This window comes from Haliotis rufescens, unplaced genomic scaffold, assembly GCF_023055435.1.
Source record: "Haliotis rufescens isolate VD_foot unplaced genomic scaffold, xgHalRufe1.0.p SCAF_1, whole genome shotgun sequence".
NCBI lineage: Eukaryota > Metazoa > Mollusca > Gastropoda > Lepetellida > Haliotidae > Haliotis > Haliotis rufescens.
In genome coordinates, this window is record NW_025963779.1 from 9,473,169 (window position 1) to 9,497,263 (window position 24,095).

Below are 24,095 nucleotides of genomic sequence, written 5' to 3' on the forward strand. Positions count from 1 at the left end.
GAAGTGCCTCAAGTAATTTGAATTTGCCTTTATTTTCCTGAGTGCATGAGTGTTTCAAACCAAATTATGAAATAAGATTGAATTACTTGAAAACATTTAGAAATCACATGCCAAGGTATTCATCATCCAATACAAATTGTAAAACCACAGGAGAGTGTCATGTTAACAAGAAGACAAGAGTCGTCAAAGTGATCCATGTCCCCTGCCATCCCTGCAAGCTTTTTCTGAAAACAATGGGCTCCAGCCCTAACTAGCCTAATACATTTGCAGTGTTACATGGAAAAACAATGAAAAGTTTGACACCGAAAGCAAACTCTACCCTTATCTTAAATTTGTTGCCTTGGAAGAGCAAAAGATAAAAAATAATCCAAAGGATGAAAAGGCACCAGTGAGCACTTGCTTGACGTGATACAACGTTTCATGAAGATTTATTAAAAGGTATATGAGTTCTACTCTTGGAAGGAACTCTATCCTCATTTGAGCAAATGTTAAAAATAATAATAAAGTAAAGGGCCATAACTCTGTAAGTCAAACTTGATACACATTCTGAACATTAAAATACTTTCAAAGGTCATATATGGTGGTTTTCAGGAAAACTTGACCCCAATGGCAGTTAACTGTGCACCAAACGATCAAACAAGGGCCATAACTCTGTTAAATATTAAGTCTCATACTGGGGCAGAAACTTGAACTACACATGCATCCCATAATGATGGATGCAAACTGTTATCCTTGTATCCATGTCATGATGTGGCTGAAATATTGCCGAGGTGACGTTAAATATTAACTCACTCAATCCTTGTATCCAAAGCAATTTCCGAGATCTGTCCCTATTGGTAACATCATCTCACCACTGGAAGTCTGTATGCTGTCAGGATGTTATTGGAAGTTTTCACAACACATTTTAAGTAAATTGAATTTTTTGTTACATATAGAAAGCATTTGAATTGATGAATACAAGACTAGGTCGAATATGAAGCGTACCCGCTGTCTTCTGATTTTCACACAAGTGCCTAGACATTACTGACTGTAAAATTCAAAATATTTTTTATCGGAATTTATATTCGTGATAACAAGTGCAAACAAAAGGAGGCAAAAGAAGTCATATGGTTATCAAAGATATTGACATCCATTTTATAATACCTGTAACATTATGTTATCTGAAAGAATATGTAAGTGCTTATATGACTAACAATTACAACATGGATTGTAGGTGAGTTGAAATGGGGTTTAATGTCTCGTTCAAGATTATTGCACTTACAGAGTGATCTGTGGACAGGGGGTTGGGAGGATTGAGGGAATATGCGTCTACTGTCCAAAGCGGTGATAAACCTCACTCACACAAACACCCACCCACCCACCCACTCACTCACTCACTCACACAAACACCCACCCACCCACCCACCCACTCACTCACTCACTCACACAAACACCCACCCACCCACCCACTCACTCACTCACACAAACACCCACCCACCCACCCACTCACTCACTCACTCACTCACTCACTCACACAAACACCCACCCACCCACCCACTCACTCACACAAACACCCACCCACCCACCCACTCACTCACACAAACACCCACCCACCCACTCACTCACTCACACAAACACCCACCCACCCACTCACTCACTCACTCACTCACTCACTCACTCACTCACTCACACAAACACCCACCCACCCACCCACCCAGTCACTCACTCACTCACACAAACACCCACCCACCCACTCACTCACTCACACAAACACACACACACCCACCCACCCACCCACTCACTCACTCACTCACTCCAACAACTCAGCTGTACATATTTAGATTTGACATGGACAAAACATGAGTGCATGTTATTTTACTCCAACTATATCTCAGCCACATATACATATTGAAGCCCGACAAACCAGTGGTTGGTGACATGATCAAGAATTCCCACCTTCAGGGCACAATGACACACTGCAATCTGGCTTCCAATTGCCTCCACTCATCTCCCACAACAAGCATGGCTGACTGGGAGCCTCACTATTCCGCCAAGGGACCCCCATGTAGCACCGTAATTAAGAATGACATTCTTTGTTGAAAAGAGGATAATTTCAACCAATAATGCCAATCACTGAAAAGAATACACCTACAAAGGTGCACATGGATCTTAATGTCTGTTTTTTCATCACCATATTTAATACAACATCATAAACTAAACACTTCAAATTAAAAGTCACATAGTTAGAAAAAGTTACATAATTGAACTTAGTGCATGCCCAAGCGCTGTCTGCAGCAGCATCAAGCATAAACATGGAATATATGTGAAAATCTCATCCAAGAAACACTGCAATCATATCCCCACGAGGAGAACCCAATGAACATCTTCTCATGGGGATGCTTCTGGGAAAAATCAAGAGAAATAAATGTCAGTAGTTCAGGGAATAAATACTTGCGTGAACACAATACTGACTGTGAAACAATTTCAACCTGTTGCGAAACAAATTAAACATCAAGTCCGTCATAACAAAGTTAATCAGAAGTAATATCTCGGGAGTAAGTAATCTTGGTACTTAGGCACCTCATGCAGACACACAGCTCATGAAAATTTGTATTGCATGTGGCGCTCGCCCTGGGCCGACTGTCGGTGCTTCAAAGTCTTGCGCTGACCCCAGGGGGTCTGAGACTCGCACACGGGCCCAACTACATCATGCAATCAGATCTATTAATGGTGTTTTGATGCAAAGTTAATGATGGAATCATTATGGGTGTGTTTGCGGACAAAATGTATGGTGAATTATCAATACTATTTTCCTACAAACTGTTGGCATATCTGATGACACTTGAAGCTGCATTGTTGATTTAAGTGGGAGCAATTGTTGCCATCAGAGTAGCATGATAGTGAAAGATAATAGCAACTCTCAAACAGGGATTTAATGATACCTTGCTTAGGGTGTCCTACAAGCAAAGCATCTCTCATGATATGCGTCAATCACTTCGTCAATATTTTCTAAAAGACTATTGACACAGATTCTGCAAGTATACCGATACTCTCATTGCAAGGCGTGTCTTGAGTGAAAATTGATTTTAAAGAAGATTCGGTGCTTGAAGATTTTGTGTGGGAACAGTGTGTGTGTTCATGTGTACAACTTGTGTCAACAGTGGCTGCAGTAATTCCCTACCACTTTCACCACCTGTGGTTATACATCCATCACCATCCACAACCACTTTCACCACCTGTGGTTATACCTCAATCACCATCCACAACCACTTTCACCAACCGTGGTTATACCTCCATCACCATCCACAACCACTTTCACCTACCATGGTTATACGTCCATCACCATCCACAACCACTTTCACCAACCGTGGTTATACGTCCATCACCATCCACAACCACTTTCACCTACCATGGTTATACGTCAATTACCATCCACAACCACTTTCACCACCTGTGGTTACACGTCCATCGTCATCCACAACCACTTTCACCACCCGTGGTTATACGTTCATCGCCATCTACAACCACTTTCACCACCCGTGGTTATACGTCTATCGCCATCCACAACCACTTTCACCACCCATGCTTATACGTCCTTCCACAACCACTTTTACCACCCGTGGTTATACGTCCATCACCATCCACAACCACTTTCACCACCCATGCTTATACGTCCTTCCACAACCACTTTTACCACCCGTGGTTATATATCCATCGCCATCCACAACCACTTTCACCACATGTGGTTATACGTCCATCACCATCCACAACCACTTTCACCATTTGTGGTTATACATCCATTGCCATCCACAACCACTTTCATCACCTGTGGTTATACATCCATTGCCATCCACAACCACTTTCACTACCCGTGGTTATACATCCATCACCATCCACAACCACTTTCATCACCTGTGGTTATACATCCATTGCCATCCACAACCACTTTCATCACCTGTGGTTATACATCCATCACCATCCACAACCACTTTCACTACCCGTGGTTATACATCCATCACCATCCACAACCACTTTCACCACCCGTGGTTATACATCCATCACCATCCACAACCACTTTCACCACCCGTGGTTATACATCCATCGCCATCCACAACCACTTTCACCACCCGTGGTTATACATCCATCGCCATCCACAACCACTTTCACCACCCGTGGTTATACATCCATCGCCATCCACAACCACTTTCACCATTTGTGGTTATACATCCATTGCCATCCACAACCACTTTCATCACCCGTGGTTATACATCCATCACCATCCACAACCACTTTCACCACCCGTGGTTAAACGTCCATCACCATCCACAACCACTTTCACCACACGTGGTTATACGTCCATCGCCATGCACAAACACTTACACCACCAGTGGTTATACATCCATCACCATCCACAACCACTTTCACCACCCGTGGTTATAAGTCCATCACCATCCACAACCACTTTCACCTACCGTGGTTATACGTCCATCACCATCCACAACCACTTTCACCACCCGTGGTTATACGTCCTTCCACAACCACTTTCACCACCTGTGGTTATACATCCATCACCATCCACAACCACTTTCACCTACTGTGGTTATACGTCCATCACCATCCACAACCACTTTCACCTACCGTGGTTATACATCCATCACCATCCACAACCACTTTCACCACCCGTGGTTATACGTCATTCCACAACCATTTTCAACACCTGTGGTTAAACGTCCATCACCATCCACAACCACTTTCACCACCCGTGGTTATACGTCCATCGCCATGCACAAACACTTTCCCCACCTGTGATTACACATCCATCGCCATACACAACCACTTTCACTACCCGTGGTTATACCTCCATCGCCATCCACAACCACTTTCACCACCCGTGGTTATACATCCATCACCATCCACAACCACTTTCACCACCCGTGGTTATACCTCCATGACTGTGTTATGTCCACCCATGACTGTATAATGTCCACCCATGACTGTATAATGTCCACCCATGACTGTATAATGTCCACCCATGACTGTATAATGTCCACCCATGACTGTATAATGTCCATCCATGACTGTATAATGTCCACCCATGACTGTATAATGTCCACCCATGACTGTATAATGTCCACCCATGACTGTATAATGTCCACCCATGACTGTATAATGTCCACCCATGACTGTATAATGTCCACCCATGACTGTATAATATCCACGCCACACTTCATGTCCCCCACACTGCCCAGATACTTGCAGACATGGTGTTAGAAAAATTCTGTGGAGTGTGCTATGTTGAAACTATCTATATTTTATTCATGGAGTATAGGAAAGGCTATATTATATGGCCAATTATTGCCTCCTGTAGACAGTAACCTGTCTGGCTGAGACAAAGATCCAGCTCTTTATGGCTCTGAGTGACTTCAGGTATCATTTAATCATCCCTGTGCAGTAAGGTAAGGCGTTAGAGACTGAGGGGGATGACACACTGAAGTCAACAGCTACATCACTCAGCCTGCACCACAACTTCCGCACTCCCACCGACTTTCAGCTCTCCGGGCAGATGCTCTTATCCACCAGACCACGGAGGTGGTCATCAACACTATTCATTGTCTATTCTTGCAATGAAATAAACAATAAATATTTGACCCTGTCATTGCACGGGCCATGGACAATTTGCATTGCATTGATAGTTTGATCTATTGCTTTCCCCCTTGTGACATCCTTGCTGCTCCCTTTTCAAGCACTATAACTATTGGGAGAAGAGACCTTGCTATTCCATCACAGACTATATCCACATGGAGATGAAGGTACACCAACTATACTGTGGACCTTTTCTTCCTCTTTATAACACAAAACAAGCATTGTGTATAGGGTTTGTGATGGTGTGATTGACAGTAGTCTATGCTAAAACATGGGGGTTATGACAATCGTGATGGGGTGATTGACAGTAGTCTATGCTAAAACATGGGGGTTATGACAATCGTGATGGGGTGATTGACAGTAGTCTATGCTAAAACATGGGGGTTATGACAATCGTGATTGTGTGATTGACAGTAGTCTATGCTAAAACATGGGGGTTATGACAATCATGATGGGGTGATTGACAGTAGTCTATGCTAAAACATGGGGGTTATGACAATCGTGATTGTGTGATTGACAGTAGTCTATGCTAAAACATGGGGGTTATGACAATCATGATGGGGTGATTGACAGTAGTCTATGCTAAAACATGGGGGTTATGACAATCGTGATTGTGTGATTGACAGTAGTCTATGCTAAAACATGGGGGTTATGACAATCGTGATGGTGTGATTGTGTCTGGTCTAAAACATCAGTGCTGTGAGTGCCATAACTCTAAGCTAAAAAATGGGGATCTGGCAGTTGTAGTGGAGGGAAGTCAATGCTAAAATATGAGAGTTACAACAATGCTAGTGCAGTGATACAACAATCCTAGTGCAGTGATATAAACTTAACTCTGCTCAACGGTTTTATGACAATCGTAGTGATATGCTTTTTTGTTTGTTTTTTGTGTGTGTTTTTTAACTTTATTCTTTTGTTGAATTTAACCACATTTTACAGGAAAACATAACAATGACCTCCGGGTGATATGAAATAACATCTATCTCTTGATCTGTTGGTAAAAGAAGAGCTCAAGGTATATGGGACCCTGTTTGAAAAGAAACAAGGTTTTATGGGAAAACTTTCATCCCATACTGCCCTGAAAGTAGAAGAAAGATGGATTCAAGGGAATAATGAGGCTAGGAAATGACATCCTGACATACCCTTGTTCACTTCAGTATTCATGAATGACAAGTCCAAAATGTGTTGAATATGGTTCGTCTTTAGCCTAAACACCTCACCAAAAACATCACAGGTCCCACATTCATGCCAGGATAGACAAATCGATATTTCGGGGAAAAAATCTGATAAATCATGGTCAGTGCATGAAAGAGGATTACTCCAGCGCCTACACTTCAATCAAGTTATTTCCCTTTGGCAGGTTGACCTGAGTGTTAGTTCTCAAGACTGTTTCAATATTTTCACATGCGTATATCAGTCCCGGATCCCTGTGTCCCTGCAGACCATGCAGCCTCTGATGTATTTTCACATGTTTGGGTATAGATTTCCCCCAACACTCCGCACATCAGAGAGATCTCCTCCCCAGCAGCAGCTTCAGCAGGGCCACCGACACACAACTAAAGATCACCCAACGCACCTGCAGTGTCATGTGGGAAATGGCAAACTGAAAAGGGTCAATGCATGGAAATATACAACTGCTCCCTCACACCTATTCTTAAGCCTTCTTTTACCACCTTTTTTCCACACAGGAACATGTGTGTTACGAGGTAATGGCATATGCTGCTATGTATTTTCGATCTTTTGAAGTGAGTGAGTGAGTGAGTTTGGTTTAACGCCGCTTTTAACAGTTTTCCAGTTATATCACGGCGTGTCAGCTTAATGTGAGAGGAAAGCCCGAAGTGATGCAGGTCTCAGACGTTTACCACTTTGGTGAAACCCACGAGCATGGGTATGGTGCTGACAAACCTAGAAACATAATCGGGGCGAACCAGGATTTGAACCCACAATCATAAGTTTCTGGCGCGCCGAAGGTACGCAACTCTGCACAGCGAATCGTGGCGCCTTAGACGACTGGGCCCCCCATGCCCCCCGATCTTTTGAAGAATGTTTTAGTACAGCTCCAAATACATATTGAGGCTGTTGAGTTTGATTTAGTTTCCTACTTGTACATCTTCAATTATATTGATATCACCGGAAGGATCACAGTCAACAAACAAGGCAGATGTGTGGCCAGCATGAATGAGCATGATCAAGAAGCAGTGTTTAAGTGTAGGGATGAATGAGGTCCAGGGTGGCAGTGGGGACATACGCGGGCCCCAGGGATGACTTCATGAGTGAAACCCAGGGTGGCAGTGGGGACATACGCGGGACCCAGGGATGACTTCGTGAGTGAAACCCAGGGTGGCAGTTGGGACATACGCGGGACCCAGGGATGACTTCGTGAGTGAAACCCAGGGTGGCAGTTGGGACATACACGGGACCCAGGGATGACTTCGTGAGTGAAACCCAGGGTGGCAGTGGGGACATACGGGACCCAGGGATGACTTCGTGAGTGAAACCAAGGGTGGAAGTGGGGACATACACGGGACCCAGGGATGACTTCGTGAGTGAAACCAAGGGTGGAAGTGGGGACATACGCGGGACCCAGGGATGACTTCGTGAGTGAAACCCAGGGTGGCAGTGGGGACATACGCGGGACCCAGGGATGACTTCGTGAGTGAAACCAAGGGTGGAAGTGGGGACATACACGGGACCCAGGGATGACTTCGTGAGTGAAACCCAGGGTGAAAGTGGGGACATACGGGACCCAGGGATGACTTCGTGAGTGAAACCCAGGGTGGCAGTGGGGACATACGCGGGACCCAGGGATGACTTCGTGAGTGAAACCCAGGGTGGCAGTGGGGACATCACCACATAGCTTTAGATTAAAAACTATAAGAGCTATCAAGCAATCACATGTGAGAGCATAATCTTCATCACACAATTCATAAAGAAAATAAGAAACAGTGCCACAGTGCTATAGCTACCCTGATATGTTGTCAACAAATTAAAAGAGAAAGACTGCACACCACTGAACAGAAGTTGCTGTCGGCATTGATATTCTAATTTATCATATATAGTGGGTACGTTTCTCAGCTGGGTAAAGCCTACAGATAAAAAGGGTATCTGTTGGCGTCATATACGGATAAAGATGCAAATACGAAAGATCAGGTAGGTACTACTTTCTGAGTTTACAAGCAAAGATGGCATCACCACTTGTCAATCGGCTATTGAGTCAGAATTAATCATTGAGAATCTGGACAATAGTCTTAGATACTGAAAATAAGTGTCTAAATTGTTGTAGCATTTTACAAGTCTTGGCAACTTTGGAGATAAATTCCTCAACAATTTAGCGAGGACACCAGCCTAGCAGGATCAGTTTCCATATCTTTAAGACCTCTGTGGCTTGGGACCTTTTTCCCAAATACAGTTGGATTGGGCCAAAGTATGTCCAAATTGTTACCTTGTTTCATTTTGTTGCTGTGTGTACATCTCATTGCACTTCATAACGTTATGACAGGACAGGCTGACTCTATACAACCTGACATCTCAAAGACTAGGCTTAGAGTAGCTTCCCTTTGAAAAAAGGCAGTTATTCTAGCGGGCAAACCAATGGTTTTGCGTGAAAGGCAAGTAGAAACAATATGTGTATAACTGTTATTTTGACTTTTTGTCTCTTCTGAGAAACAGGTTTCAGTTGGGACTATATCGACTGTGTTACTGTCCAACCATTCTGATGTCATATATATTGATGCACATGCACATTCCAGGAAAACATGCTTTGTTCAGGTAATTTTTGTGAGAGATGAGAAAAGGTTTTTCGACGACAAAATTTATGCAAATGTTAGATGATATGGAGGTTATCATGCTTGCATTTTGGGATGGTAAATATTGTTTAACATACATGCCAAAGTTCACCCCCCTCAGTTCTGCAATTTCAGAGAAGTTTACAGAGGCAAATATTCATTTGAGGTCATTTAAGAGCCTGGACAAAACAAAGCCAATTGTGTGGTGTCTGAGTAGCACGCCATTATACTTTTTCAAATTTTGAATATTTAACAAATGTTAAAAAAAAGGATCATTATCATTTTACTGCCATAAACAAATGTGTCCATTGTCTTGAACACAAAGTCATAGTTTCAGACAAAATCACTATGTCACAAGCTGACTTGGGCTTTGGGAGTTAGAATTAAGTTCACATCAACCGCTAGCTAACATAAATAGATCACACATGAATACTAAACGGGGTATCCAACAAGACAAACACTGCCCTTGAACGTAAACCTCTTCCTGGTAATAACCCTTTATTTCCCTTACATAAACCCATACCATAAAGATGTTTGTTCGCAAACAACTCTTTCATTGAACTGTTAAATCAAAGTCAAAATCTTTGAATCATTTAATATATGACACGAAAGAGGGCTTTCAGCTGCTAACTTCAATTTGCTCCCAGAAGAGCCTAGCAACACCATACATGCAATGTCATGTTTTGACCAGGGGCAGTAACCCTTGATCCTATGTTTGCCCATTGATTCGCCTCCAATATCCCAGATTATCTGCCCCTATCATAACACCGACTTTGATGGAGTATGAATGGCGACACAAACACAAACTAATCAAACTCTCGTAAACTGGAGAGAGCGGCCGTAACACTCGCGTCTCTTTCAGGTTTGCCCTGTGGATTTGGGCGACTTCAATTCTGTGGTCCCACATCTCAGATGCAAAACTCTAATTTTGTATGATTATTTATTTAGTAAGAAATTCCTAATCCCCTGTGAACATGCTAAAGCACTCAAGATCAAAGAATGGCAGTCGGGCTGGAGTTATAGTTGAGCTTTGTGTTGTGGGGATTAGTCCATTGATTTGCCACACAAACAAGAGTTTGCCCCCGATGAAATTTAATATCGTGTGTGACGAATTGAAAGGGCAAGAAGCCTGGATGGAGGCCTCTCACAATGACGACTGCTCCTTCTGCTATGACTTGGACATCATTGAAAATTTCCGAATTTGGTCATCCACATATGGGATAGGTCACATGATGTCATTCGCCAACATGGCTGGTAGCCATGTAATCCGTGAAATAAAAGTCATGTCACATTTAGGTCTATTGAAGCGTAATGGAATGGACGGATTCTGCCAGTCACCATTCCGAATGTAAATTTGACTCCGAAATATTTCAACTTAGAATGGGTGTCACACAAATGGAATTGATTGTTAACTGCCTGTCAATACTTTCATTCAGTGTGTCGGGGTTGGGAGGGTTTTATTGGAAATATTGTCAGACTATGACATTTGGTGTTGTAAATACAAAAACATGGTCGCTGAATTAAATTAGTTTTCATCAGAATTGAAAATATCTTGCTTTTCTTTCCTCTTAAAAGACCGATTTTAAGTGTGATGGAAGCAAACTCAATTTCTAGATGTCAGTTCTGCCAACAATTTTCTAGTTTTTGCTTCTTCTAAAACAACATCTTTTTCTCAAAGACATTAGTCACATGACATAACTGGGACAAAAAGGTATCAACTGCATTCTAAGTATAACTATCAAATGTTGATTTGCATTCAAATCTCCAAACAGGAAAAGCAGTTGTCATAAAATATTGTTCCAACAAAATGAGGACTTGTTCTTATAACATAAAATGAGAAATTTCAATTTCAAACGTAATTTACAAATGCAATTTTAGATCCATGACCATCAGTAATTTAATTACTCGTAGGCAACTCACAGAATAGGAAGATAATATATATATATACTTCAGTGTGTAACAGAGTTTTCTGAAGTTGAGAAAAGAGATATTTTCATTGCAGTGAACATGACACTTGATATTTAACTGCAGTAATCATAACACTCATAACAGAACTATTGTATTACAAGAGTTATCTCCCTGCAAATTGTCTCCCCTTTATTGTAGTGTCTAGCCTGTACACAAACAGTTGACTTCCTTTTTACGTTAGTTCCACATTGATAAGGCAAAATAATGACAGGTTTATATTCGCTTCTTCCCATTTGTAAAACTTGTGAAGATGTTTTCTCAACTGTAAATGTTTTGTTTAACTAGTCAATCGAGACTGTTCGTTTCACAACGCTCCATTTTTGTTACTTGACATGTGTGTATTCTTTCACTTTCATTTGTAGATTTCAAGAATATTTTTTGTTGAAGTTGATTTTGCATATAACCATATGCAAATATATGATAAAGAATTGTATTCACCTCACATATTTTTTATACTTTTCTTTACATTTTTTAAGATTTTGCATAGAACTACTTTTTAAGTCGCAATTTAATTCATGGGGGTGGTGACACATCCCTGCTGGTTAGGAGGGGAGAATTTATGTTTCAAGGTTTTACATTTGTAATGAAATGATTTAATTTTCCAGGACACAACTACACAAAAAGTCTATAATAAATAAATAACTCGACACATGGAATATTCTCTATGGTTTCCTGCAAATATAGTCTTCCCATTTTCAACATGATTCATAAAAGCACAAAATGCTAAGATGCTGAAATTAAAGATATTGATCTCAATGAACTTTTGCATCAACCATGATGTTATGCTCAAATGTTAAACTGAGCTTGAAATACACTTTCAGACAGGATATTTATAAATTACCGGAACTTGAAAATATCAAATAAGTATGTTGATATGTGACCATAGGTATCTCTTGAAGTAGTTCCAGAAGAGTTTTTACAAAACAACAAATTGTTTTCATTCCAAACAAAATTTCAAATGACATTTCTCAAAGTGCTACAAAGCACTGTCTGTCAACACCACCTCATCCTTCTTCACCGGAGACATAACATTGCCATAACTCTCTTGTGACAAAGTTAAATTAGATCTCTTTGTCATCCAAGGTCGAAGGCAAAGCCAAAAGAACACAGCTTTCCTAAAAATAACACAACTCAGTGGAGACTGTGGTGACACGACAGGTCATTATCTGTCTCCAAATGATATTTGGAGTTATTCCTTACAAAACACATCATTTTTCAATTCACCTACATGGGCCCAGCAACCTGTTTTTCAACAGTGTACACAAAAGGAACATCTATGAAAGTAGTTCCATTCAATCAAATTGGCCAAAATGCCTAATTAGCTTGCAGGAATATGTACAATGAGACCTCACAAAACATATGCAGAAATATATATTCAAGAATTTAAGTAAAAATTAAAGACGTAAGAACACAATTCAATTGGTGAGGTGAAACGGGGTTTAATGTTGCATCCAAGATTGTTGCACTTATATATTGACGTGCATGCATGCATGCATGTGTGTGTGTGGCTGTTGTTCTAGTTTGGGCTGTTGCTGATTTTATAGTGCTAGCACACTGAGATACCATGCCACAGTTCAACATGACTACCACACTCAGACACAGTATGCTGACTCCAAACTGACAAGTCATTGTAATATTCCTTAATGCTGTGTGCCAGACAGGGTAACAACAATTTCCATCTTTTAACATCTTTTGTTAGGAGGTGGCTGGGGATCGAACCGCGACCAGGGCAGACACAACCACTAGACCACGGTTGCAGTCTACAATTTAATTGATTCACCAAAATTTTCTTCTTGAAAATTAAATGAGTGAGTGTCTATTGCAGGAATATTCCAGCCATATCACACATGACACATTGGCTTCACACATTGTGCCCATGAGGAGAATTGAACCAAAGTCTGATATGAAAGAAAAAAGGCTACCCCAACTGACCTAAGGTACGACATCATTATATATAATTTCTAGGTGCAGGTAACAGTTCTACATACACAATGCATCAGCAATGATTTTGACTTTGAAAAGCAAGAATGAAAGCACAAGCTTCTGGCAACATTCAACATTCATTCATGTGGCGACCCGTGAAGATCCGGGGTAGAATAGATCTTCAGCAACCCATGCTCGCTGATTTGGTTCATGCATGTCATTGATCCCACATTGCTAGCATTCATGCTCATGATGTCAATCACTGGATTGTCTGGTCCAGGCTCGATTATTTACAGACCGCCATCATACAGCCTGAATATTGCTGAGTGCGGCATTAAACAACAAACCAATCAACCAATCATGATGTAGCTGTGCACGTATGTATACTCTACCCAAAAAGAAATGCATACCTGGTAAGTAGTTTTCCAGAGATTTATTCTGTGCCTTCAACAAGGTTTAAAAAACAATATTTGGGACATGTTAGTTGGGAAGATTACAAAGTGGTTATGGAGTTCATCAAACGTCAATGGAGAAGTGTCTTTGCATGTGATGGTTACATCACCATATCAAGCACGAGTCGTAAATCCACATATCCTGTATCTACCATTGACCTGAATGACTACACAACACCTACAGCTGCAAATGTAAATCAAGGTTACGGATGACACCTTATGGAATGGCAGCCCATTCCTCCTGAATAGCTTGGCGTGGGTTGTCATGTTGTAATTGCAGCAGACTATGTGGCCCTGGTTGACACTGACAAACATTTGTCTAGTTCATCACCCAGATGCTAAATTGGGTTAAGATCCGGTCATCCTGACGGCCATGAGAGTATGTTCATGTTCTGCAATATGGAGGCTTGTTTGTTTTTGTTTTTATGTTGTTTAACAGAACTATTCCATCTATATGACGGCAGTCTGTAAATAATCAAGACTGGACCATACAATCAGTGACTGACATCACGAGCATTGATCTACACAATTGGGATACGATGACATGCCTTAACCAAGTCAGCGAGCCTGACCCTGCTGGCTGGTGCTTGCATTGCCTAGACAATGTAAGGTCATAGGGTCTTGTCATGATAACATACACCTGCAAGTTGCCTTGGATATCATGAACACAATCTGTTCTTCGCCCACAACACATGTCTCCCAACTTCTGTTCTTCGCCCACAACAGATGTCCCCCAACTTCTGTTCTTCGTCCACAACAGATGTCTCCCCTTTTATGTTGTTAAACAACAACAGATGTCTCCCCACTTCTGTTCTTCGCCCACAACAGATGTCCCCCCACTTCTTTTCTTCACCCACAACAGATGTCCCCCCACTTCTGTTCTTCGCCCACAACAGATGTCCCCCTACTTCTGTTCTTCGCCCACAATAGATGTCCCCCCACTTCTGTTCTCCACCCACAACAGATGTCCCCCCACTTCTGTTCCTCACCCACAACAGATGTCCCCCCACTTCTGTTCTTCACCCACAACAGATGTCCCCCCACTTCTGTTCTTCACCCACAACAGATGTCCCCCCACTTCTGTTCTTCACCCACAACAGATGTCCCCTAACGGTGAAACGATACACCGATATTCCAATGCATCGAAATACTTGACCCACGATACGATATACAATTAATGTGGGCCCATTTATCGATACGCCACGATAGGGAACGCAAATCTCAAGTACAGCGTTTCCTCAGTATTGAGCCTTTCAATAAACCGCTAACATGGTTATAGCCCGCGGTAACACATGGCTCCCAAAAATGTACTTACATTTTTAATAAGCACAGGTTTTACACCGACAGATGTTTTTCCCCATCTCAATAAACATTATCAGCTGATCACCGCAAACACATAGCACCGGAAATACCAGTCAGCAAATCCGAACTGAAGTACGCAATTCAATACCATTATTATACTATCTTGTTATTAAAACATGTTCATTGTATATCTGGACTTGTGTTTGTAATATATTTTATTAATTTTATTAATTTTATTAAAATTTCATTTAATATTGTTTTCATTAAGTTAGGTGAAATCATGTGTGAAGAGATACAGCAACCAGTCAGATTACCGCTTTTGACGCATTGAAACGAACTTTAGTTGCTAGAGAATGGATACATATAATATTAAAAAATTGATACTCGTTAAAAGTCATATTTGTGGCAATTTGGCTAATATATGTCAACATAACGTTTTCACAATCGAAATACATGTAGCGCGGGAAGTCACTTCGGTGATTGATCAAATTGTTCCATACATAAAAATATCCTGCAGCAGCAATCACCAGTACCAGAATGCTACACTTGTGGTTCTTATAATTTTAAATATATATATAGTAAAAGCTGCAACTAAGGTAACACGATATTGGAATATATTATTCCTGATTAAACAATAATTTCAGATATACTTTCTTCAACCATTGCATCAAAATTCTTTGAAGTTGTATCACTGGTGGAGTACATTAATTATTTTCTGGTGTTTGAACTTTGAATTGTTTTGAAAGAAAGTTAGAGAAAGTTCCACTTTGAAGCTGAACAACTTCAGTGGTCTTGTTATTATAAAATAATTTTGACTGTTCCAAAATCATGAAAGGTTCAATCTTGACATGCTTTAAGTCTTGCTTTTTTATCTTTGCGTATCGAGATACGTATCGCATCGTGACCAGAATACCGAGATGCGTATCGTATCGTGACCATCCTGTATCGTTGCAGCCCTAATGTCCCCCCACTTCTGTTCTTCGCCCACCACAGATGTCTCCCCATTTCTGTTCTTCGCCCACAACAGATGTCTCCCCAACTTCTGTTCTTCATCCACAACAAATGTCTCCCCATTTCTTCGTAACAGATGTTTCCCCACTTGTTCTTGCCAACAACAGATGTCCCCCCACTTCTGTTCTTCACCCACAACAGATGTCTCCTCATTTCTTTCCTCTTTACAACAGATGTCTCCCCACTTCTGTTCTTCACCCACAACAGATGTCTCCCCGATTCTTCGTAACAACAGATGTCTCCCCACTTGTTCTTGCCCACAACAAATGTCTCCCCACTTCTGTTCTTCGCCCACAACAGATGTCTCCCCACTTGTTCTTGCCCACAACAAATGTCTCCCCACTTCTGTTTTTCGCCCACAACAGATGTCTCCCCACTTCTGTTCTTCGCCCACAACACATGTCTCCCCACTTCTGTTCTTCGCCCACAACACATGTCTCCCCACTTCTGTTCTTCGCCCACAACACATGTCTCCCCACTTCTGTTCTTCACCCACAACAGATGTCCCCCCACTTCTGTTCTTCGCCTACAACAGATGTCTCCCCACTTCTGTTTTTCGCCCACAACAGATGTCCCCCCACTTCTGTTCTTCGCCCACAACAGATGTCTCCCCACTTCTGTTCTTCGCCCACAACAGATGTCTCCCCACTTCTGTTCTTCGTCCACAACACATGTCTCCCCACTTCTGTTCTTCGCCCACAACAGATGTCTCCCCACTTCTGTTCTTCGCCCACAACACATGTCTCCCCACTTCTGTTCTTCGCCCACAACACATGTCTCCCCACTTCTGTTCTTCGCCCACAACACATGTCTCCCCACTTCTGTTCTTCACCCACAACAGATGTCTCCCCACTTCTGTTTTTCGCCCACAACAAATGTCCCCTCACTTCTGTTCTTCGCCCACAACACATGTCTCCCCACTTCTGTTCTTCGCCCACAACACATGTCTCCCCACTTCTGTTCTTCACCCACAACAGATGTCTCCCCACTTCTGTTTTTCGCCCACAACAAATGTCTCCCCACTTCAGTTTTTCGCCCACAACACATGTCTCCCCACTTGTTCTTGCCAACAATGGATCTCTCCACTTCCTCCACCAAACCAGTATGCCCATTCTGTCAGATTCGCTGAATGGCGGGAAGCCATGGATGATGTGGTATATATTCTTGTGTGCACTCGAGTTTAACACAAACATCCCATTCTTTGGTACAAATTTTGGGTAAAATTGCTTTTCAGTATATAGTACACAGTCAAAAACTACATCGTATCGCTTCAGGTGCAATTCATCAACAACTGAGCTGAAACGAATCAGTATATCCTCATCCTTTACCAAGCCATGTACATACGAGTAGAGATAGAGATCTCAGCAAAATCTTCGCTTACAGTATATCGCTGTGTATAAGGCAAGTTTTACGTACCTAGAATTAAGGGTCTTTCAAGGGGAGTAGTATTATACACAGGGTTGAAGAGTTTTGATGTTTTTCCCCCCCAACACGCTCTATCGTGAGCGTGGGAGTATTGAAGGTGATTGGTCAAACTGTTCTATACGAAAATCCAGCAATAGTGATCAGCTGTACCAAAGTGCTACGCTTATGGTTTTTATTTTATTTAAAATACATACAGTTAAGTTGCAACTAAAATAACATCATATTGAAAAAAATTATTCCTGATAAAAAAATAGCTTCAGATACAATTCTTCTGATCAATGTATCAAAATTTTTCAAAGTTATATTAGTGGGTAATTTGTAACCGAATCACCGGCACATTCCGAGAAACATGTGTACAGCTGATTACTACATCTGGCTTAGTTTACGAGAAAATACACATGATAATCTTAATCTCTGCATATAAGACAATGCCTATCAGAACAGGAAATACAATAAAATCAGTAAACCATCATGTCTAGTGAGGTTTTATCTCAAGTTTAAAATTTGTATTGACCAAGTTTAATTGTTATCTGTTCGTTCCCCTGATTTCGCTGAAGGGATACGATGTAATTTTGTTCTGTGGAAGACAAACACGTATTTGTTGCAAATGTAGGGATTGTGTATGCGATGGTGACATTCCGATTCGCTTTATAGATGGGGTATATAAATTAGCACCGATTTTGAAGGGTTGTACAGAGGGGTCACCTTATACGACTTTATAGACGGTGATATTCGCCTTTATATATGGCGACATACGGTAAGTCCCTTTCTTCAATCTCTCAACTGCAGCAGGCTTTGTCTGTCATGAACTGGGGTCTCTGTTGTTGAACACAAACCAAGGATCATAATCAGGGTGATACTGGGATTCAATGCCACAGTCATAGGATCCTGGAACTGCAAAGGGATGCAACTCAGCACACTTATCCATCAATAATCCAGAAATGTATGCAGTGGAAAAAGAGACTGAACAAGACATTTAAGAAGGTGACAAATGGTTTGAAATATGACATTCATCCACAGTTATATCCAAGAGAGGAGGGGTTGGGGGTTGGGAAGGGGTCGGGGAACTCATGATATAACAAGGCTTCGTATTATACCATTTGGCCAACCCTAAAAACATTACTTCTAACTCTGTCATCATTATCCTTTAAAAGGGCTCCTCCACCCCATCTTCCTGAGGCAAGGGCATTAACTGACTTTAAAAGTCCAGTTTCCACCCTTGCCGAACTAGGCTGGAATTCCTGGGCCAGATTGTAGCGCCACCAGTGGCTATTATGAATTATGTCCCTTCTAAGCCTCTCCTATGGACCAATCAGATTCCATCTCTTGTATCACTAGCATATGCTTCAAACAAAACGGCGGCGCCAAGTCAAGACGATGTAATCAAGATAAAACGGGTCTTACATCTTAAAGTGCATCAAATCACGAGAGCACCTTGATTAAAAACATGAAAATATTTGGAAAAAATATGTTGACAATGAGTTGGCGTTGCACATGCTTTGCAAATCCTGCCATTTTACGAACCGGGTTTCAATTTCATTGCGTGATTTTGATTGGACTATGCATAGACTCGTTAGTCCAGCCAAAATATAACTCTATAATACCAGCCTAGTTTGGCAAGGGTGGAAACTGGACTTTTATAGTCAATTAACTCTCTTGCCTCGGGAAGATGCCTACACCCAATCTGCATTAACCTGTATTAATGTCATAAATAGTTACAGGATTTTGATAATCCAAACATTTTGGAAATTGTTTCATCAGATACGGTATTAAAGATAGCGTCATGCCAAAAACCACTCTGTTAATTCCACCAAATAGATTTTCAATCTTTGGATGACAGTCCAAGTGAAATCCACCACATCCATTTCTCAAATTGTTCTGACTGGGTTGGACTGATTAGTACAAACAATTTTTGTTAATTCAAGGTGTTTTCATATCAAGCTAACTGCACCTTGTCTGATTTCAATAATGAATGATAATCCATCCAATCACTGAATACATCCAGATCCTCCTTGAATCAATACACTCGCCCTGATTTGGATGTACCCACAGAAAGGTCAGACATGAAACAGGTCTATCAATCAGCCTGACAACTGACATGTTTACAATCAAATATTTATATCATTCACTTTGCTTCACTCTGATAATACTTATATAGGTAAATGAAGGAATTAAGTCCAGACAGATGAAAACACCAAGTGATGAATGTTACTCAGAATGATAATAGCTTATCTAAATTCTCCGCCACTCTTCTTTGTTCGGTGAGAACAGTTTTTGAAAACGGACCTCCACGAAATCAGTTCTTCCATCTACTCCTTCAGTGTTTAGTGCAGTGTTAGCAGTTCCCATTTCTGTTGTTGAAAAGTGTTAATGAAAGGTAAATGTGGAACCATTTGGAAGGCAGATAGTTACGAAAAACAACTTGGAAATCAACCAGTTGATCTTCAAGATTGCTTGTACCTCAGAACACTCATGAACATTCCAATTGCTGTTGGATCATATACTGATCTTTCATGTGATTATGGGTTAGACTTGGTGCTCAGCATCCTATGCCAGTTGCAAGAGATGACTAATTGGACTGGGATTGTTTATTTGTTGTTTACACCGCACTCAGCAATATTCCAGCTATTTGACAGCGGTCTGTAAATAATCGTGTCTTGACCCGACAATCCAGTGATTGACATCATGAACATCGATTTTCCCGATCTACGCAACACAATGAGATGCATCAACCAAATCAGCGAGCCTGCCCACCTGTATGTGTTGAGAAGACGATTGTGCCAATGCGTGAGAACAGAGATCGCTTTCATCTCTGCAGTTGATATGGAGATACTTCATAAGTCCTGTATCTGGAGATGGTGGGCTCACCAACCTGAGTCCAAGGCCTCCGTGAAGAGATGGCGGTCAGGAGGAGGTAGGGTGAGAGGATGTGATAGCATTAAGTCCTCCAGGGTGGAACGTGACAGAGGTCAATAGGCATGAGTACCCGGAAGTCCAGAGCCAGCGGTCACAGGGACTTGATCCCGTTCTGCAGAGAGCGTTACTGTAGCTGTCACGGTTCCCAAGAGAGACATCCACCAATACGCCTTCGTTTTAAACCTATTCAATGCTTTTAATTCAAATAGACAGGAAGGCCTGAAATTGTCAGCTGCTTATTAAATGCTGTCAGTTTTATTATATTTTTAAAAAAGGTTCTGATGAAAACATTACGAAAAAAAATAGCATTGTGGGCTGACAAAAGCAAATTATCAAACACACAAAGAGAAATGAAATAAATCTAAATTTATTGAACAAAGTGGTTTGACCTAAAGATTAAAAACATTATTTAGTCATCCTATTCAGCAGTCAAATTTCTCGCCAAGACAACCCATGCTACGATTCCAATTACGAGATCACAATGATGACTGTTGGAGGTATCTCTAGGTGCTATGACAGCAAACGCCAATCCTCCCATTCAAGCTTGACAGCACAGTCCATCGGGTGATGTTATTGTGGCAATCACGTGAGTCTGGATAATACCCTGCTGGACAATGATGCCATCAATATTAAATTAGTGGGCTTTTGATTCTCGTTATGTTATACATACAGGCTTTGCGCAGTAAACGTGGCAACACTCCCAACATTAAATGGACAGATCGACTTACCACACAAATGAAAATAAATTCCCTGGGGATTTTCATGTCTGACTCGTAGAGTTCTAGTCTAGTCATGCTGAGCTTGTGGTTCAACATTCAACATGCACTTGGACAAATTGAGAAAAGAAATTCTACTATAATACTTCAGGATGAACACATATCGAAAACTGAACGAGCTCCCGTGTAATACCAAGTTTATGAAACTCACTCACTTTAACATTGACATACGACTGTCGTTGTACGATGATTGCCTTGAGGAAAAGGGTCCTGCACCACAAAGTTCACAATCACGTCACAACACCCAATGACATAATTTGTGAAATTTTGTTGCAAGACAAACCGGCAAAACAATGCCATGTGATGTCATGAAATGTGCAGAAGCTCCTCCCAGTGATCCATCATCTCTTCACGCAATGTCATTGAATTAGCAAAGGGATGTTGAGAAGTTTCAATATATGTAAATGAAACTTGTTCTCGCAGTACAAAAGCACATGGTTTGGTGTTAAACACTGTGGAATACCAGCTTATGATTATTAAACAGATGATCTCTTCAGGTTAGTCATAAAGTCAGCTTCATGGAAGTGATAGACTTTGTACATATGTACTCAGTATTTGAATACATGACACTTTTTTATGGATAACCGAATCTTTGTGACGACATTTCAGTGCTACTTCTTGCCCCTTCCAACTTCCACATGCCTGTCAATGACTTGATACTTATAATAGTTGAAATCAAACATGTGGATATTGTTGACAAGCATGACTATCAAGTACATTTTCCCTTCATCATTTCCAATAGTTGAAACATCTTCCCGAGTCAAGGGACAAGATAGACACAATTTTATGGATAACAACTCAAGGGGGTTAACTGACTATAAAAGTCCAGTTTCCACCCTTTGCAGAACCAGGCAGAAAATTCCCATCTCAATCGTAGCGCCACCAGTGGCTATTACGAGTTATGTCCCTTCTATGGTCCTATTGACCAATCAGTTTCCATCTCTCATATCACTTGCATTTGCTTCAAACAAAATGGCGGCTCCCAGTCTGATTGATTATCAAGATCTATATTGCAATAAAAACGGGTCTTACCCAACAAAGTACATCAAATCACTTGAGCTCATTGATTAAAAACCTGAAAAGATTTGCAAAATTTCTGTCAACGCCCAGTTGGCAGTACACATGCTTTGTAAATCCTGCAGTCGACCGAAATCTGCATGTTGAATCCATATTGTTTACAATGTGTAGTTCGGTTCGCGATTTTGATTGGAATATGCATTGACTCATTAGTCTAGCCAAAATGTAACTCCAGAATTTCAGCCTAGTTCAGCAAGGCTTGAAACGCAACTTTTCTAGTCAGTTAACTCTCTTGCCTCGGGGAGATGACCAGGACCCAGAATAAACGGTGTCCACTATTTACTCTTGTGTTGATTGTCATTTTCTGCTGATAACCATGAGTTCACTCATCTGTGCAATTCCCTACTGTCGAACTGTCGACAGTCCCTTCTGATTTCCACTACCAAAGGCTGGTGTGTCGACACAATGGCCATGAACCTACGAGACCATGGTTTTGAGTGAAGAACCATTCCGAACTTTTGAGCAATTTTGATTAGTTGTTGATGGACTTTAGATTTAAATCTCTTGAGCAATATACATTCTGAACTCCCATATCTGGGGAGGATGTAACTGAAACAGATTGCAGAAATCATGGTTTGTTCAAATCAATTTCAAACTTCACATGCAATACAGATTTAATTTAACTTTAAGTGTCAGTACAGACACATCCAATGCAAATCAGGTCGTTACTTTGCTTTTTCAGACAATTATTTTCTAATACGACCAGAACAAGGAAGTAGTTCCAATGTGAGTCTGTCAACACAAGTGACTTGTTTGTTACACATGTTGTATTGGCTGTCAATGGACAGGGGGCATGGTTGGCAGTGCTGGGGGTGTCAGAAACCAATGATTGAGGGTTCCAATCGTGATTCAGCGTAGTTATGTTTCTAAGTTTGTCAGCACAATACCTGTGCAGTGGGTGTCACCAAAGATGTAAACATCACTTCTGGCTTTCCTCCTACACTAAGCTGACACACTATCACATAAGTGGAATACAGCTAAAAGCTGCGTTGAAAACCATCTCTCTCACTCAAATGGACAGCACAATTTGGCAACCCAATTTGTCAGTACTTTGAAATGAAATCCTGAAGTAAGATTGTCTGTAATACCTGTGTCTGGGTAGGACTAGTACTATTTCATAACAACATATATTGTGTTCATAATAAAATAAATCAGAAATTTTCTCAATTAAAAATTGTCAACAGTTTCCACTAATGGGCAAAGTAAACCAAAGTGGAAACTGCTTGGTGAGGTGAGGTGAGGTGAGGAGAGGTGAGGAGAGGTGAGGTGAGGTGAGGTGAGGTGGGGTGAGGTGGGGTCACAAACAAGATAATTGCACTTACATAGCAGTGTGTATGTGTTACAATCAATGTGTATTTTCTCTATGTAATCACCCAATGATAAGTTTTAAAAAATTTAAAGTCAATGTATAGCTTTCTAATTTGGGGGCTTCTAATCCTAGAATAATTGGTCTATTGTGATGTTTTTAAGTCCTTGAACTTCTTTACAACTTTTAATCATTATGAGGAGAAAACAGTTGTAAAATGGCTGAAACATTGTCATTTTACACATTGACCGTAACATATACTAGTACACGTATGTGTGTGTGGCTGCCTGTACTAGTCCAGACTTATAATGGTTTTATAGTGCTAGCCCACTGAGATAACCAGTCCTTGTGTGATTCCCTCGATGCTGAGTGCATGCACTGGATAAGTAACTGCAAGTATAATCTTTTAACATCTTTTGGTATGACACAGTCAGGGGATCAAAGCATTGGACCTTCAGGCAGGTGCTCCACCATTAGACCAGGAAGGCAGAGAACAGTGTTTGGACAGACTGTTTTGGTGGGTGTATGAGTT

At 41.2% G+C, this 24,095-nt stretch overlaps 1 protein-coding gene across 1 annotated transcript; it reads right to left on the reverse strand.

Annotated features, from left to right (window-relative positions):
- Positions 1 to 12,449: 12,449 nt before the first annotated feature.
- LOC125379956 lies at positions 12,450 to 16,804 on the reverse strand. The gene is made up of 2 exons (XM_048396023.1): positions 16,024 to 16,804; positions 12,450 to 12,490 (listed from the first exon to the last, which is right to left on the reverse strand). The coding sequence occupies exons 1-2, from the start codon at positions 16,802 to 16,804 to the stop codon at positions 12,450 to 12,452; spliced, it is 822 nt and encodes a 273-aa protein (XP_048251980.1).
- Positions 16,805 to 24,095: the final 7,291 nt, after the last annotated feature.